This window comes from Papilio xuthus, unplaced genomic scaffold (genome assembly GCF_000836235.2).
Source record: "Papilio xuthus unplaced genomic scaffold, Pxut_1.1 DF828142.1, whole genome shotgun sequence".
NCBI lineage: Eukaryota > Metazoa > Arthropoda > Insecta > Lepidoptera > Papilionidae > Papilio > Papilio xuthus.
In genome coordinates, this window is record NW_013530507.1 from 5,058,921 (window position 1) to 5,076,016 (window position 17,096).

General features: G+C 34.9%; 3 protein-coding genes across 3 annotated transcripts; 2 read left to right on the top strand and 1 right to left on the bottom strand.

The window, feature by feature from the left end:
• Positions 1–2,162: 2,162 nt before the first annotated feature.
• On the bottom strand, positions 2,163–3,926 carry LOC106114074 (glycine-rich cell wall structural protein 1.8-like). The gene is made up of 3 exons (XM_013307156.1): positions 3,820–3,926; positions 3,670–3,712; positions 2,163–3,108 (listed from the first exon to the last, which is right to left on the bottom strand). The coding sequence occupies exons 1-3, from the start codon at positions 3,832–3,834 to the stop codon at positions 2,300–2,302; spliced, it is 867 nt and encodes a 288-aa protein (XP_013162610.1). The 5' UTR covers positions 3,835–3,926; the 3' UTR covers positions 2,163–2,299.
• Positions 3,927–9,540: 5,614 nt separating this feature from the next.
• LOC106114148 (uncharacterized) lies at positions 9,541–13,686 on the top strand. Its single transcript, XM_013307244.1, has 6 exons — positions 9,541–9,652; positions 10,483–10,514; positions 11,622–11,817; positions 12,146–12,267; positions 13,357–13,475; positions 13,610–13,686. Exons 2-6 carry the CDS (start codon positions 10,488–10,490, stop codon positions 13,662–13,664), a joined length of 519 nt encoding a protein of 172 aa, XP_013162698.1. The 5' UTR covers positions 9,541–9,652; positions 10,483–10,487; the 3' UTR covers positions 13,665–13,686.
• A 1,379-nt stretch (positions 13,687–15,065) lies between these two features.
• On the top strand, positions 15,066–16,608 carry LOC106114154 (spidroin-1-like). Its single transcript, XM_013307251.1, has 3 exons — positions 15,066–15,344; positions 15,460–15,502; positions 15,596–16,608. Exons 1-3 carry the CDS (start codon positions 15,255–15,257, stop codon positions 16,480–16,482), a joined length of 1,020 nt encoding a protein of 339 aa, XP_013162705.1. The 5' UTR covers positions 15,066–15,254; the 3' UTR covers positions 16,483–16,608.
• The last annotated feature ends 488 nt before the right edge of the window (positions 16,609–17,096 follow it).

The following is a 17,096-nucleotide window of genomic DNA, read 5'->3' on the forward strand; positions in this document are numbered from 1 at the left end:
GTTTAGGCCTAGTGGGTGTTTACTCTTGTTATCCGTGGTTTAAGACACTTTTTCATAACGCATCATTATTAGTCGCTTAGCGCGTCCTATCGTTGGTTTCTGAAACCTGAGACTTTCGGTATGAAACATATCGTCATCCTTTTTATTATCGTTGATAAAACAGAAATAACAATATATTTTAAACGGAGATTTCGATCTCAGAAACCCATGATTAATCTCAGCATAGCAATAACCAGGGGTTTCAACGTTTTCAAGTTTAATAGTATTCGTATATCCTTGAACCCAAACATCCAAGACAAATTCGCAAGTAAAAAAAAATATAATTTACCTGGTCGACCGGTTTTCTTCCGATCGTCTAAACAGTAATTAAGAATTTAAAAGTAATAATATAAAAGAAACGCTTTAGCTGAGAATTATTGCTTTTTTTATAGCGGCCACCTGATATAACTAAAAGCGATGTAACTGCCGCCCATAGACATCTTCAATAAGTTTGAAAGTAGCAGATGTGTTGTCTATCCTGAAAGGACAGAGAATATTTCTCATGCTTAAAAACTATTTTTCTTTCCTATACATCTACTCCCCGTCAAATACACTTCCCCTTCTAACACTTTGCAGAAAAAAATTTAGATGTTTATTTTTATTTAGCTTCTTTATATTGGAATGTTTAAGAGGAATAGCAAAAATTAATTGATAACTTACTAATAAAACTACAGCTATGTCAAATTTCTCACTGTACCTTGAAGTTAGAAAGAAAAGCCTATTATTTACTACAATTTTTATGCTATAGTATTTTTATAACAATAATCTGCGTATCGCCGATGTAATTTGTGTTTATTTCGAAGTAGACAAATTAGTTTCATGACTCACTTGGGGGTTTTTTCCAGCCTTGTTCAATGAATCAAAATTGCGAGAAACAAACACTTTTTCATACAAAAAATGTGTTCTTATTTCTTTCATTAAACAACGTTAGCACGTATCAGAGACAACCGGTTATAAAAAAAACAACATTGTTTATACAATGAAATATTTTATTCCGGAACCGAAGATAAGTGGCGTGCCGATATATGTTACGATCTCTGGAGGAGCCATATAACCAGTACTGCACATCGATTTTGAGGGTCAATACTGTAAAGTCAGGGTACATTTAGAGGGATAAATTACGATGAATTTCGCTAACTCCAAATGACAATAACTGTGGTAACATAAAGCCGGCTGCAGACATTCAGTATTAACTGCACAGTTTTACTGTAGGTGTCGACTGCAGTCACACTTGTATATTTTGTTATTCCTAATATTTTCTTTAAAGAAATAAGGACAATACGTGTGTTAATATAACTGCAATCAAAACCTAAGTAGGGGATGACAATGCGTTGTAACTGTTTTAGCTCTAGTAGCTCCCTGGGTGAGATTTCTACGGCACCCTGCTTTTTTTACCATGCCTTTGCCTTTTTTTTTACGGTATCGGTAACGGTATCTACAGACTCTTGGTCTGTACTATTTATTGCATATTATTCCATATTTCAAATGACATTAGTGTTTTACAATAACATACATAATCCTTATTTCTATATTTTTATTTATTATTAAAAAAGTATGGTCAAGGCGGTAGCATCAAACCTTAGCTTTCACGCTCGAGATTTGTGACACTGTGTAAACAGTATAATCTGTTGGTTCAGTAAAAGTACTGTACATTTCTTAACAGCAGACGCAATTAAGCTTTCTTCATATACGTAAATCTTGATATTCTTTCAATTAATTTAACAATTCTGAACGAAATAAAAAAGGTTCAACCTTGGGGATATTTCGTAAACTTTCAAACGTTATAATTGTAAAGTAAGCTTAACTCTTATTTTTTAAGTGTCCTTGAAATTTGAAAGTTTAATTAGTGTACACTTTCGTTTCACTGGTATTTGATATGTATCATTCATTTGTTAGATATGCCAAGCCGCTTTTTCAATAGCTACTTTGAACTTCTTAATTTTAAAACTTTTATCAATTTAAAATAAAAAAGTAATGTAGTCCAAACATAACCTGCAGTGGCGCAAGGTATCTTAAGGCGCTAAGAACGTAGTTTGTATGTTAAGCATGGAGATCAGAATACACACGACCGGAAAAAAGTACTAATAATGAAACGATCCATCTTTTAACTAAAACTTCTGGGATAATAAGTGACATTTGACATAATTATTACCGTAGTTTTTAATGTTATCGAATTTCACATTCTTGTTATTAAATTCTAACAGTTCCTTTTTTCTTATGTACTATGCAACATTTTTGTACCGTTAAATAATTCTATTGTCTAATAATGTTCATGGGCCCCGTGATTTTCTTCGCCACTATCTCCGAAGTCTTCACCGCTGTAACCCGTGTTGTGACCAAAATAACCACCGTGTTCGTATCCTTGACCATGTCCATGTTCGAATCCGTGACCAGATTCGTATCCGTGTCCATGTCCATGACTCGATCCCTTTTCGAATCCATGCTCCGATACTTGTTTAGATCCATGTTCAGTTCCATGACCGAAGGTCTGCGCGGAATGTCCGGTGCTTGTGCCGTGAGTTGATCCATGACCGGTTCCCAAACTGTGGCCGCCTTGTCCGACACTGCTGCTGCGCCCAACGCTCGCTGCTGTTGCGACTTTAGTGGCACTACCTCTGGAGAGCGCGACTCCTATGCTGGTGCCGCTGTGACCGTAGACTCCGTGTCCATGTCCCAATCCGTTAGGTTTACGGCGGCCGCCTTTGGCGAGTGCCATCCCTACGCTGGTACCACCACTGTAATAGCTGTGTACTTTTCCCGCATCACTGCTCACGTGTCCCATTCTTAAACTGGTGCTTGCGTGCTCGGTACCAACACTGACGCCGCCAACGCCATGTTGCTGTCCAGTGCCGGCATGTTCCGCTGTAGAGCCGCCATGTTCCGCTGTAGTACCCGCATGTTCCGCTGTTTTACTGCCATGATCCGCTGTTGTACCGGCATTTTCCTGCACTGCACCGGCGACGTGTCCCACTCCGTAGCCGACGTGCCAGTTCACGTGTCCATCGTGCTTACCGCCGTATTCCTCGTGGCTGATGTCCGAGTCTTCACTACTGTGTACACTTCCGTATCCTGTAAAAATTGACCAGTAAAGTACACAACGTATATGAATAGAATAAATTCTTCAAGAGATAAAGATAGCGATAAGTACTCATAGAAGTTTGGGGTACTCGGTTTGTAAATATATAATATAAAAGGCTATTCGCTTAAAACTAATGAAACCTAATCTATGTATTATAGATATTTACGTGAGAGAGAGAGGTATTGAAAAGACTAACTACAAAAGCAAAATATTTGGTTTGATATCAAACCAAATCAAATATTTTGCTTTGAATAAAAGTCTCCATAATAAATTACTATTATAAATTTTATTTTATTAGTAATAAAAATAATGAAAGGTAAATAATTTGGAACTAAAATGTAAATTTCATCTTAATTAAATAAAGCCTGTTCGTAAATGCTTTTGTCGATCTTGAAAAAGTTATTCCAAATTAACTGGATTAAAAGCAATATTATAAATATCAAAGTTCTTCGAAATCTATTTGACTAACCGCATTGTATTGAAATCGTATACTTAGATGTTTTTTTTTCTATTTTGCACCTAGTTCACGTACAAATAAATAAATGACTCACCTGGCCGAGCCGCGACCACAGAAACTAATGCTAATGATATTATCTGTAAAAAAAAAACATTTTTTTTGTAAATAATACGTTGTATCCAGTTAGCTAGCTGAAGAAGAAATTTTCTATGTTTTATGGCGGGAAAAATAGTGATCAACTTACCAGAAACTTATTCATTTTTTATATAAAAAACGTATAAAGTTAACGGTAACCTAACTACAAGTAATCCCGAGCCTATTGCCTCTCGGTTTATATAGAGAAGAAGCTGGAAATCCGTATGACTTGACCTCATGTGGTGTGGATTTTATAATTATATTGACAACAATCCATGTTACAGACAATATTCATACTCGGCAAAAACTTAACTTGCCAATATTTTTTTCTCTTTCATTTTTTCTCTTTATACACGTACTGTTTATGAATTGTTTACCGATTTGTAATTGTTAATTTGAAATGAAAACTGTTTAGAAATACGAAATTTTCATTTAAAGATATGAAAAATTTGCGTGAAAATTTAACGGACTTATCTCTACAAGCTCCATTTTTACTATTTCCTTCGTTTAATTATATATATTACCACAAAACAAGAAATTCTACAAATCCAGCTTGTTTAACTGTAAGTTATTATTAGGTTTAATTTCGAAATAATACAAACATTCTATCTAATAAAATATAATAATATTTCGTTCTTTTAAAAGTAGATTTTATCAAGAGTTTTCTTTATGCAAAGTGAATTAAAGTAGTTTTTAATTGTGATCAAATTTCAAGTTTCGCTGCGACATGATAAGTTGACAATTGTGTGCGATACGCGACGGCAGGTTATGATATATTTAAAAACAAGATGCTGTGAGAACAGGTCCGTTGTTTTTTATTTTACTATGAAAATAAATCAAATGAAAGCCGGTTTTTTTTAAGCATTGGGGTTTTATAGGACAATTTTCCTCAAGACTTCGGGATAGTCACATGCGTCAGATGAATCCATAATTTTAATTTTTTACATTTAGTACTAATGCGTAGTTGTATCATTTCTCGTTATTATAGACCGCTAAATTTATGTGACCCGGTGGGAATAAGTGACATTAAAATAGCTCATTTCCGCCCCTTTGTTGTTATTAAAAAGTGTCATAGATCCATATCGTACTGTAGCTGTCGTATCATTTTTTTTATGTCATTTTCTATTCCTGAATACTATCTTATTAATATTATAAATGAATGTTTGGATGGATGTGTGTTTGAAGGTATCTACAGAGTGGCTGAACGGATCTTGATGAAATTCGTCATAGATGTAGAACATAGTTTGGAAGAAAAATTCCGCGGACGGAGTCACCGGCGATAACTATTATTAATATTTTACGATAGAAGTAACTGCGAAAGCAGAGCCCCACTCACCGGGCCAGATATGTTTGTTGGACTATAAGTTATTCATTACGTGTATCATTTAGCTGCCAAGCGTAGGTCAAAATGCTAAAAAATATGGCTCAGTGATATTGTCTTTCGTCTCGGCGGGTTCGGATCGCACAAATGTTATTCCGATAAAATTTTAATATTGGAAATCTTATTAATATTATAAATGCGAATGTTTACATGGATGGATGGATGGACGTTTGTTTGAAGGTATCTCTAGTACGATTGAACAGTCCGGCTAAAATTTGACATAGATGTAGAATATTTTTAATAAAAGTAATAATTGTGCCAATAATTAGGCCAAAGATAAAGAAGAAGAATAAATGTAATAATATTCTATAAATCTCGCGAAGAGAAAATAAACATTTGATGACTGTAGTAGAGTTTACACATTAAGCATAACAAAATAATTTCGTATTATAATATTAGTATATAAAATTATAATTATAATTAACTATTTGCATGCGTCATAAAAACATATCTTGTTGCCTTCCCCAAGATATTATACTTTTTCCCAACCAAACAAAACAATTGGTATTTCCTAACAATTTTATTTAAATCTTGTCTTTATTACAATAATATTATTCTTTTTAATATAAATAAGTTATATGCACTTTATTATATAAATAAAACACCGATTGTACATAAAATTATCTCTTATTTAATAACAATGTGGTCATAAAATTGTACTTAGGTACATATGTACTTCTTGAGCAGTCTTGGTGTCTATTTAGAATTTACATATTAATCTTAATATTTTAATTCCGCGCGGACGTAGTCACGGGCGACAGCTAGTATAAATTTATTTAATAATATATACGAAAACAGAAGACATAAGTAGCTCTTATTGCAAGTTATATGTGGCCGATGTTTAATTATAATATAATTATGTTAAAAACGTAATAAGTTCGCAGTTTGCTTTGCAATACGTAAATTATGTAAATACCACATGTGTTGGCACCTGCATAAACTTATTTTATTAATATTATAAATGCGAAAGTTTATATGGATGGATGTTTGTGAGAAGGTATCTCCAGAACGCCACAACGGATTTTGTTGACATTCGCCACAGATGAAAGAACACATTGGCTACTACTATTACTATTTTTTTTGATAATTCCGCGACAAGTTTATTTGCATGTACTCTTATATCTATTACTGTACTTACAAAAGTAATAAATGAAATACAAAAAGCATAAAATAATTGTAAGCTGGATTTATTTATACAAGCAGTCTTTTATCTAATATAATTTAATGATTCCATTGTTTGCGATTTGACTCATTAATAGCATTTCTTCGTATGTTATTCTGTTGTGGGTAATATGGGAAGTAGGAGCCTAATTTTCTGTTATAAACTAAGTACGGCGGTAAACCTTGGGGTGCGTAGCTTGATGCTTTGTTCGACCATTTTCTCTGGGATGCAGCGGTAGATGATCTGTGATTTGTGTTTCTATTTGTTGTCCTGTGATCATATACTTCGTTCGACATGCCATTTCTATACTTATAGTTGTTCTTCGTTGCTGCTACCACAATATTGAATAACACTGCCGACAGGATTATCTGGAATACGATGAGAATTTAAAATTGTTACTATATTTTTTTTATATCATAAGGTGGCAAAAGAGCGGCCACCTGAAATCGCTGAAATAGCGAAATGACTGTTCCTTCAATCGACTTAAATCGGTTTTAATCGACGGAGGAGGGGATGCACAGAAAGGGAATATTTTCCCTTCCCATGCAACCTCTCATACGGAAAATCTACACTCACTTCCCATCCTTTCCTAATAAGAAAAAGGGTGGAAAAGAAAAGAGGACTAATATTAGGTTTTCGGGACGCACACTCATCAGACTGTAAGCGGTATTGCTTCCACTTCACGCTTGTCTTCTGTGTGTTCGTGGTATTTCACCGAGCGGCTAAATGCGAAGGTAACGCGCGCTCTACCACTGTAAATTATACATGTTTCTTTTACAATAGTCTATTGTAGTTAAAATTGGCGTGGCATTTTTCAATCAAATTATAAAAATTGTAAAAAAACTATTTGGATTATAAATTCAGACGTGTTAAGTTACCTGAATCTAACACTTTGTTTAGTCATCGGAACGAGTAGAAGTGGTCACCGTAACAATATACAAATTAAGTGTATTTAAATAAGGCTAGCTTAAGTACACCAGATATTCACAATTTATTTTCTATAACACTTTTTAAAATTTTGCTAATCCTTCTGTTTTATTTATTGTTGAAGTTATGAACGTTTGACCTTATTTCCCGCTATTTTAAAAACGCCTGGAAAACCTACACAACTAACCTAGACCTACACGGACTTTTACAACTTTGGGAATCACTGATACACTACCCGGTTATTAATTTATAGACATAATACTAATTTTTAGGAGAAAATATACTAACCTTTAGCAAGAAGAGTTTAACGGCCTCCATTGCTCACATTGAATCACAAGATATTAGAATATATTCAAAATAAAACATTATAATATAAAATTGACGTATGTTAAGATGAAATGCAATAATAAGATGAACTTGTTCACGGTCTTTACATTTATATTGCTAGTGTGTAAACGGTCTACTTTTTTCGGAACAAAGTATAATGGAGTCGTCAGTAACAGTAAATAGTAAGTTTAATAGAAAACGGGATATCCATATTTTTACCAATTGGGGATTTTTGGCACATTTTAGGCGCATATGTTTTCCTTGACAACTTTCACGTGTTTTGAAATTTTTGCGAAGTATAGGTTGTTTAGGTTTAACATTTTATTTTATTTTTATATATATCTTTTTATTGGTGGAATTGGTATCAGATCTTATATTAGATCTGCAGCATACAAACAGATTAGTTTATGTAAAGTAAAATATGTACTGTAAATTAATTTAACTACTCTATAGTTTTCTATAATCTTTATGTAGGGCGAGAAAATTAGAGCTTATTTTGACCGTTTACATATGTGACACTAACATTATTCTGAAAAATCATTTCTATTGCTTTTTAACTTAATAAAGCAAATCCTAGTGGATCAATCGATGCTGATGTATTTATATAATTCTTTATTTACTTATAATTATATAAAATATCGTAACAATCGATGCATTATTATAATTACTAGCTATCGCCCGTGACTCTGTCCGCGCAGAATTAAAAAAAACTTAATGAGTGGCCTATATGTTTTATCAGGCTATGTTCTACATCTATGCCAAATTTCAACGCGATCAATGCAGCCTCTCTGGAGATACTTTCAAACGAACATCCATCCAAACACTCGCATTTGAATATTAGTAAGAAGTAATATATACAAATGAATACATGGGCTCAATGTATTAAATTATAGTATCCATTGGAATTTATCTTCATATGACGTTCAGGTGAAATATTTTAGTTTGGTAAATAAAAATTCGGATTATTAATTACCATTACGTTAATAAAGACATGGTCAATAAAATACGTTGTGAATAACTTAAATAAACTAGGAAGGCGATTGTATTTTGTTAGTTTTGCATGTAAATTGCAATTAATATGAAGGTTAATAACTACAGTACTAGCAAGATAATGTTATCAATAGAAAAACAAAGAAAAACAAAGAAAAGTCATTGCACTGTGTACTATTGAACTCGGGTAATATCACAGTTATGTCTGTTTGTTTGTACATCTTCGCTAACAGAATAACGGTATGTCTGAACTAAATATTGTGTTATGAATTCTAGTCTTATTCGTGAATATTTCAAAGGTAAGGTTTTTATCGAAATTGTTAAGCAACTGTGTTTTACCATGATAGGAAACGACGTGGGAAAACAAACGCGTGTGAGAAATTAAAATGTCGACTCTTTGTTGGAAAAGGATTGTGTTCAACTATTAACAAATATAGGCTAACTCGACAGAACCGTAAGACTTTTGTTCTTTCTACTTTTTTAGAACTCCTTGGAAAATATATTTGCAATAATTCCTAAAATGTCTATCGATTACCGCTCTTATATCTTTATTGTTGATTATTTCCTTATTTGAAATAATATAAACAAAAAACGCCTGATATATTTCATCGGCAAATGTTTTTAATGTAACGTACTAAAATGAAAAAAACTAACAAGAACTACTACAGACATCTAGATCAATAACAATTTAGTAAACTAAAAATCTATCATCGCTTGATTTGATCCAATCTTATTGTATGCACCGAATTGATGAGTGTTTGACCTTAACCATGGAATATCCTACATTGCGCAAAATTATGTCTTGTAAAAGTACCTCTTAAGTTTTCTGTTACGAATTACCACATTTACCTGCAGGCACTTTAAGTTTTCTTTTTTTTTTCTATTACTTTATTAACGTACTATATTCTCTTGCGATCTCAAAAAGGCACACGTAATTTACTACGTTCGAAAATGATTGAGTAACATTTCGTTGCGTTGATCTCGTAACGTGGGCCCCACCCGTGCTCTTGAGCTCTTAGTCTTATGCTTATGATGATCAAACGTTGAAAGAATATCAGTTCGTTTAGTCCCCTGCTGTAAAATTTAACTAAAAGTAGTGCTGTGTGCTTTTTAACCTATTTTAAGTGACAACATCTAATTGAAAGGGATTTTAAGGTACTTAAACTCTGTCTTTTTTATTTTCTATTAACCTAAAACAAAGATGTAATGTTATACGATATGGTTGATAGGTTATATCTGACTTTAATGAATTGAATTGTGGGTTCTTTCCGCGTCAAAACAAACTTCTTGTTTACATTTTCGTGTATATGTTCTTATCGAAAATATAACATTTAGCCCGGGATATGAAACTATTGCTTTTAATATGTGAGTATTAAAGATTGGAAATAATTTTAAAATTAATTTTTAATTGTGGTAGCAGTAAAATTTTACATCCATAGAGTCCAAAAGTAATTATCTACTAATACTCTGATTTTTTTGTTCAAATTTATAAATACTTGACCATAGACAAAATTATTTTGTATCAAGTTATTCAAACAGTACTTATAAAGAATGGAATGAAGTAATGTTTCATAAGAAACTTAGCGGCAATGACGTCTATCTATATTTAATGATACATTTCAATCTGATTTCACTATATGTCCGTATTGCGTAGAACATGTACTACAGTGCGTTTCCATTGCACAAAAACATTATTTACAGTCTAACCAAGAAAATAGAAAACCTATTAGAAAACGCCTAACTCGCCTCCTTAATTACATTGCCTTTTCTAAATACGTAAAGAATTAAGTCCTATGTCTTTCCGCGACATAGTGAGGTGTTTTATATTTCTGGTAGTAATACAATTTTCAAATAAAATGGTAGAAATGACTACATATTTATGTTTTGGTATATGTATTTTGACAATGGAAACCTACGGCATTTTCTTCCTACATCAATAATTACGTTGTACCAGTGTTATATTGGTTAATTTGGATTTATTACAGGAAAAATGGAGTTCAGGGTTGCCATTCTTGTGGTAAGTCGTAATATAATCTGTTGTATTACATTGTTATAAGTCTGTCAAGGTGGTGTTTGTGAATTTTGTAACAAATTTATGTAACTACCCTTAAAGGTCAGTGTAAAGATATCGTTATCCACGCATATTGAAATGCGGATTACATTAATATTTGAATAATGCTTGGAACACTCAATGATTGATATAAATTTAGTAATTTATAATTTGGTATATTTATAATAAATAAATATTATTAAGTATTATTAGGCATGTTAAATGTCGAAATATTTTGACATCTTTGTTGTATGAAATAGCCATGACCCACCCCATATTTAAAACATTATACGTAAACCAAATAGAGAAACTATCGCCGTTAACATAATAATAATCATCGATATTTTGCAATTCCTATTTCAATCGTTTTAAACGATTTTAACATAACTCAAGATATTTGTTGAAGACATAAAATCTTTCCTCATACGTCTGACTCACTCGTTTTCGTCGGCAGAGTTGCCGACTGACCTATTGCTGGAGGCTTCTATTTGATTGACATACATCATGCTCTCAGAAAGTTTACCTTCGCCGGCGCTTGGAATATATCAGAGATTGTCTAATTTTGGTTTCCCGTAGACGTAGAATTTGATTGGTTTTCCTCAACTTTATTTCACTCCCCCTATGTCTTCAAAAAAGAAGAACATTTATTGCCACATACAAAGCTTAAAGTTACAACATTCTTTCTTGGATCCCCATGGGTCCGATTAAAACAATGTGATAAAGACTGACATAGATTATTCTCACCAAAGACTGTTAAACAAACATAAAGAGGAAGGATATTTTCGAGAAATTAATTAAGAAATTTTCGTGCGTACACGCCTTAAACCATTAAGCATAATAATTACTAAACACTTAATGAATTATTCATTTACGCGAATTGTGAAATGCTACTTTAAATTCGTTAATTTGAAAGTTTGAAGGTGGTTTATAAGTTAACTGTAGTGGCATAAGACGTAATTTATTATTTAACTAACCTATAAAACCTTTTTGAAGAATAATCTAAATTGAGAAAAAAGTTACTAAGCGGTAGTAAGAAGATTTGCTTTTCCCACAAAATTAATTGAATTATTTCAGGCGGTGTGCTTATCGTGCGTACTGCCGAGCGTGAGGCCAGTGCCTGTGGTAAAGGTGGCTGTCGTGGGTGGAGCCCTAGGGGCTGTCAAGGGTGCCATCAAGGGTGCGGCCGCCGCCGGCGCTGGAGCCCTACTTATCAAGAAAGTCACCACTGCACTGAAAGGTGCTCTAGTGGCTAAAGGAGCCTTTCTTAAAAGTAAGGAACTCGTAATTGTAATCCGTCCGATTTCAACCTCTACGTAACAACAACGGCAGTTGATGTCAGGGGCCAACTCTAGTCCTTTGAAGGGATGGAAAGGGGAAGTGGATTTGACGGAAAAGGGATAGGGGAATATAATTTTCCTATACATCTTTTCCTCCGATGAATAAAGACAGACTTCAAAATGCATCGACCTTTTACCTTATTGCAGATATAATTTCGTTAGTTAAGCTCGCTCTTTAACCGTATTGTACTTACTGCAAAAAAATATTTACAAACAAATAATTAGTTATAACTGCTCTGAGTGTTCTGTGTAATGTTTCAGACGTGGCTTTAAAGACGGCTGCCCATGGGGTATCGTTCGGCGCGGGTGCAGCTCTCGGCGCCGCGGTGGTCGCGCACAAACCGCACGCTGAATACGAGGAGACTTACATCGAACAACCACACGTAAGGATTGACTTTGACCACGAACACGATAGAATACCAACTTGATTAAGATCCATATAACTAAAGCGTTAATTAGAGGTGATTTTCAAAGAGCAGAGTGAAGATAAAAAGTCGCTTTTAAGAGAATGTAATATAATGGTACAGTAGTAGTTCAAAGCAGTGATAACAATATTGGTCAAATTGAATCGAGGCCACATTCGGAATGACTTTACTGTATAGGTTTAGGTATAAAGTTCAAAACAGCAAATCATATGTTTTGTTTTTTTTTATAATCAAAGAGTTATAGACAAAACTAATTTTTATACTTATAATTTGTTTGTTTATTGTTATGATTTCGTCAAATCTTATCTCGATAACTGTTTCGTGACATAAGTCAGGTCGGCGCCCTCATCATATAAACTATTCCACGAATTTGTTATGATAAATATATATGTCCAGGAAAAATAACTAGATGTAAACAAAAAGAAATATTAACGATAAATATGTCACACAATATATTATTCATTTACTTATTAACAGATTGTTGGAAAAAAGTATAAAAACAACCGTTATTCAAATATCATAGCGCATGCATAGGAACTATACTATTATGGGTTTTTTTTTTATATTTCGAACAGATAGGAAAGACTTGTTCCTGGTCCGATGAGAGGCGCTGCTATCAATGTTGATTCTAACAGAATATATATAAAACCTACTTGGACTTAGAACATGACATATAAGGAAAAAAATGACATGACAGTCGAAAGAGAATCTTGTGGCATTTCTTGACGTTGACAATGGGGCGCTAGTGAGCGGTCATAATTTGATTTGACTTATGCCCACCGCTTCAGACAGCTTTGAGAAATCTATTGAGAAAATTATGAGATAAAGTGAAGAAATATTATATTATAAGTTAGCAATTGTCGTAGTTATATGAGAAAAGGTGTTTTTCCAGATATATTTTGGAGTTTACGAGTTTAAACGTTCATTGTTTTAAATGTTCAGTCTATGGTTTATAATTGTCAAATCTGGCATAGTAATGAGGTCGTTCTTAAAAGTAAGACTGTAAAAATCAGTAAACTTATGTAATAATATATTCTATACTTTTAGGTCCCGCACTTCGACCATGGGTATTACTACGACCACCCGCATTCTGTCGAAACTCTACATGAGCCAACATATCATCATCAAGCCCATGTATCTTCATATCATGAGCCCAATTACCATGAGTATGTATACAGAGTTGAATGTCCTAGTTTTCTATTGTCAAAACATTGAAACCAAAATATATATAGCCCTTAGTTTTTACCAAACAGAATATTAAAGATGACCACATGTTTTTGAATCTAATTTTTTTTTCTAGGTACCCTCAACAACTGTACCATTATGAATCTTACTCCGAACCACATTATAGATGAAAAAATGTGTGACTTTCTAATAAAAAAATAGTCTTAAGTTGTAAATTTGTGAATTATTACTAAGTCATATTAAATTGTTAAGAAAAAAAAATACTCTTTAAATATCCTTTTTTACAATAAACTAGCAATTGCCCGCGACTTTGTCTGCGCGCAATTAAAATAAGTTCGTAAAAATATAGTCTATGTCACCCGGAGGTAGTGAAGCTTTCAAACAGTCAAATAATTTTTGAAATCGTTTCAGTAGTTTTAGAGCCTATCCAATGCAAGCAATCGAATATTTCCTCCAAGAAAATGGAACACAATAAAGTAAAAAAAATATATTAAAAATAACTCTTATATTTCAAACAATCTAAAGGATAGAATCAGGTATTTTACAAAATAAACGTAGAATATCAAGAACTTAGCATTAGCAAATACTCTTGGTGGAGACAAATCTGAGGCGTCTGATAATACGATAAAAATAAAACGCCTAGAAAAATAAAATAGCAAAAATGTTAAAACTAACATCAGCTTTCTTAAAACAATATATATGGATAAAGGAATTTCTTTCATACTTCAGCCATAGAATGCGCAGAGACGAAAGTTTACAGGAATTTGCCGTGGTTGGTAACACTTAAGGCAAAAGACACTGTGATTGCTTGCAGACTAGATGGAGCGACCAAGTATAATAAAAGACCAGTTCAATAAGTTCTACATAGCCGTGACAAACCCTGGAAGTAAATCATTCGCTTCAGATGTAAACCTACAGCTTACCATAATCCTAAGGCATGAGGAACCGACCCAAGAGAGAGTTATATACATAAAAAGTATATACTACTTTCGCGGTTAATACGAAATAAACACAATAGATTTAGAAATAATTTATTGCCATAGCTAACACTATTTATTATTGAATAATGGAATGCAAGCGACACGCAACGCAATCACCGGTTTAACGTATAAATTCGTTTTTTTTTAAATAGTAGGCGTAATAGGTCTTGTCGACATGCAGTTTTCCCACTGCATTTGTATTAAAGGAGGTCGATTTACAAATTCAGATTTACATTAAACAAATCCTTTGACCATGTACACGATGCATTAATTTGACTGTTTAATTTTTAATGAGCAAAAAACATAAGTAAGATTTATAGACAATAAACACAAAGTGTGAGAAGTTGAGAATATAAGTAATGTAGTCTTGATTATCCTAAGTTGTGTCTTATCTCAAGCTTTAAATTTTTCAAACGGTTATAGAGTATGTTGGAAAATTCTTTACAAACACTGAAAAAGCTAAATAAAGAAATGTCCTATGCTTCTAGAGATTATCGAGGTGGGCCATAATGAATTGAATTTGGGGCAACAGCATGTACAATCTTTACCTTAATAGCTGATTAAGTAATCGAATGTAAAACTTTCCACGTAAAGGATTCCGTTTTCAGTTTGAGAAGGCCACGATTGCCGTTAAGGGATGTAAACTATTGTCGGATGCGTATGTGGTTTCTGTTCCGACCGCGCCGATTCTTACACCGGCTAATCATATTCAAATAGGACGCCCGTTTAGAATTGTTAATCGATTGTAATAATTTTTCAGCGAGGTATAAAAGCGCTTACATGCACGATAAAGGCATAATTGCAATCACCTTTATCCAGTGCACATCGCAGGTAGCCGAACCACACGCCGAAGACATGTCTCGACTTACGGTTAGAACATTTTAAAACTCAAATTAAATATATTGTATCATTTTCGTCGTATCGTTTCATTTGTATCGCTTTCACAGTAAGTCGAAAATATTCTAATGCAAAGTTATATTTCCAGATTTTCTTTATCCTCGCTGTGACGTACGAAGTTTTTGCAGATGGTAAGTAACAGAGTATAATGTTTAAGTTAGGTTTTCATTGTAAGATGTTAATTTGTTCTTAATTATATTTCTGTATTTTACTTTCTGGTTTAGCTAAAGGCGCCAAAGATTCAAGCGCGGCCGCGTCCGGGCTGTACTCAAACGTGCTTGGTGGCGGCCTAGGCGGTCTGGGCGGCGGTCTCGCGCCCGCCGGCATCGTGACCGCGCCCGCCGTCGCAGCGGGTTCTGCTATTGTGGGTGGCGCCGGGCTCGGAGGCATCGGCAACGGTCTCGGAGGAGGAGCGGCACTCAACAATGCCGCCGCTGTGGGCGCCGCTCAGCTCAGCGCCATCCAAAATGCACAGGCAGTTCAGGCCGCTCAGATCGCTAACGCTGCGGCCGCCGCTATCCAGGGTGCCCGAGTCGCTGAGGCCGACGCCCGCGGCAGACAAGCAAACGCCATTCAAAACGCTCAGGCTTTGGACGCCGCACGTGTCGCCAATTTACAACGCGCCCAGGCCGCCGCTCTTGAAAACGCCAGGGCTACGGAGGCAGCGAGACGAGCGGCAGCCGCGGCTGGACTTGAATTAGCCCGCGCCGCAGAAGCTGACCGCGTCGCTAACGCAGCACGTGTACAAGCCATCGCTTATGCCAACACCAGAGCAGTGGAAGCCTCCCGTATCGCCAACGCCGCCCGCGCTCAATCTGCCGCAGTGGCTACAAGCGCGGCGCAAGCGCAGGCGGTGGCCGACGCCGTAGCTAGGAACGCTCAGGAGGGTCTTCTGCTCGGCGGTGGTGGCAATACCGCTGTGGTGGGTGTAGCGCCAGCTTCGGCCGGCGTGGTGATCGGCTCCAGCGGTCTCGGTGGTCTGGGCGGTCTTGGAGGCTACGGTGGATCCTGGGGAATCGGCGGTGGTTACGGCGGCGGCTACGGCGGCAACTACGGCGGCAATTACGGCGGTAACTACGGCGGCGGCTACGGCGGATACGGCAAACACTAAAATACTGTAGTGATAAAGTACTCGATATTAAGATGTTAAGATTTCTACATCCATTTCATCACGTCACTGAGAAATGGTTAGCGGCAGATACATTACAACAGGTTGTGTAAATATTATTTGAACTTAATAAATACAACTATTGCATCAATTACTGCTTATTATATTCTTTAAATTGTTTCTGGTGAAAAATGCTTAAGAAATAGTTCGGGGTGTTGGAAAATTCGGAATGAATTTACTGTTAAGTATACAAAAGCAGCTCTTATTAACTGAACTGTAGGAACAACACTGATCAAAACTCGTGCTATCATTAACATTTTAAGTATGGAATTTTTTAGTATTTATAAACGTGGTAAACGAGACAACAAGGTTCATCACCTATAACATCAGTATATTATATAGACATTTATATATTATTATATAGACATTTAAGCGTCAATAGCCTAATGTTTAAGTGTACGGATTTTCGATCACGAGGTCGGGGGTTCGAATCCCGCCATTCGATTATTGTCGTAAACCATATGCTAGCACAAGCCTAGAGCTTAGTCGGAATGATAAAAGAAATATTAGTAAATTTACAAAAAAATCTGCTAATATTTTATATTAAAAAAAAACTT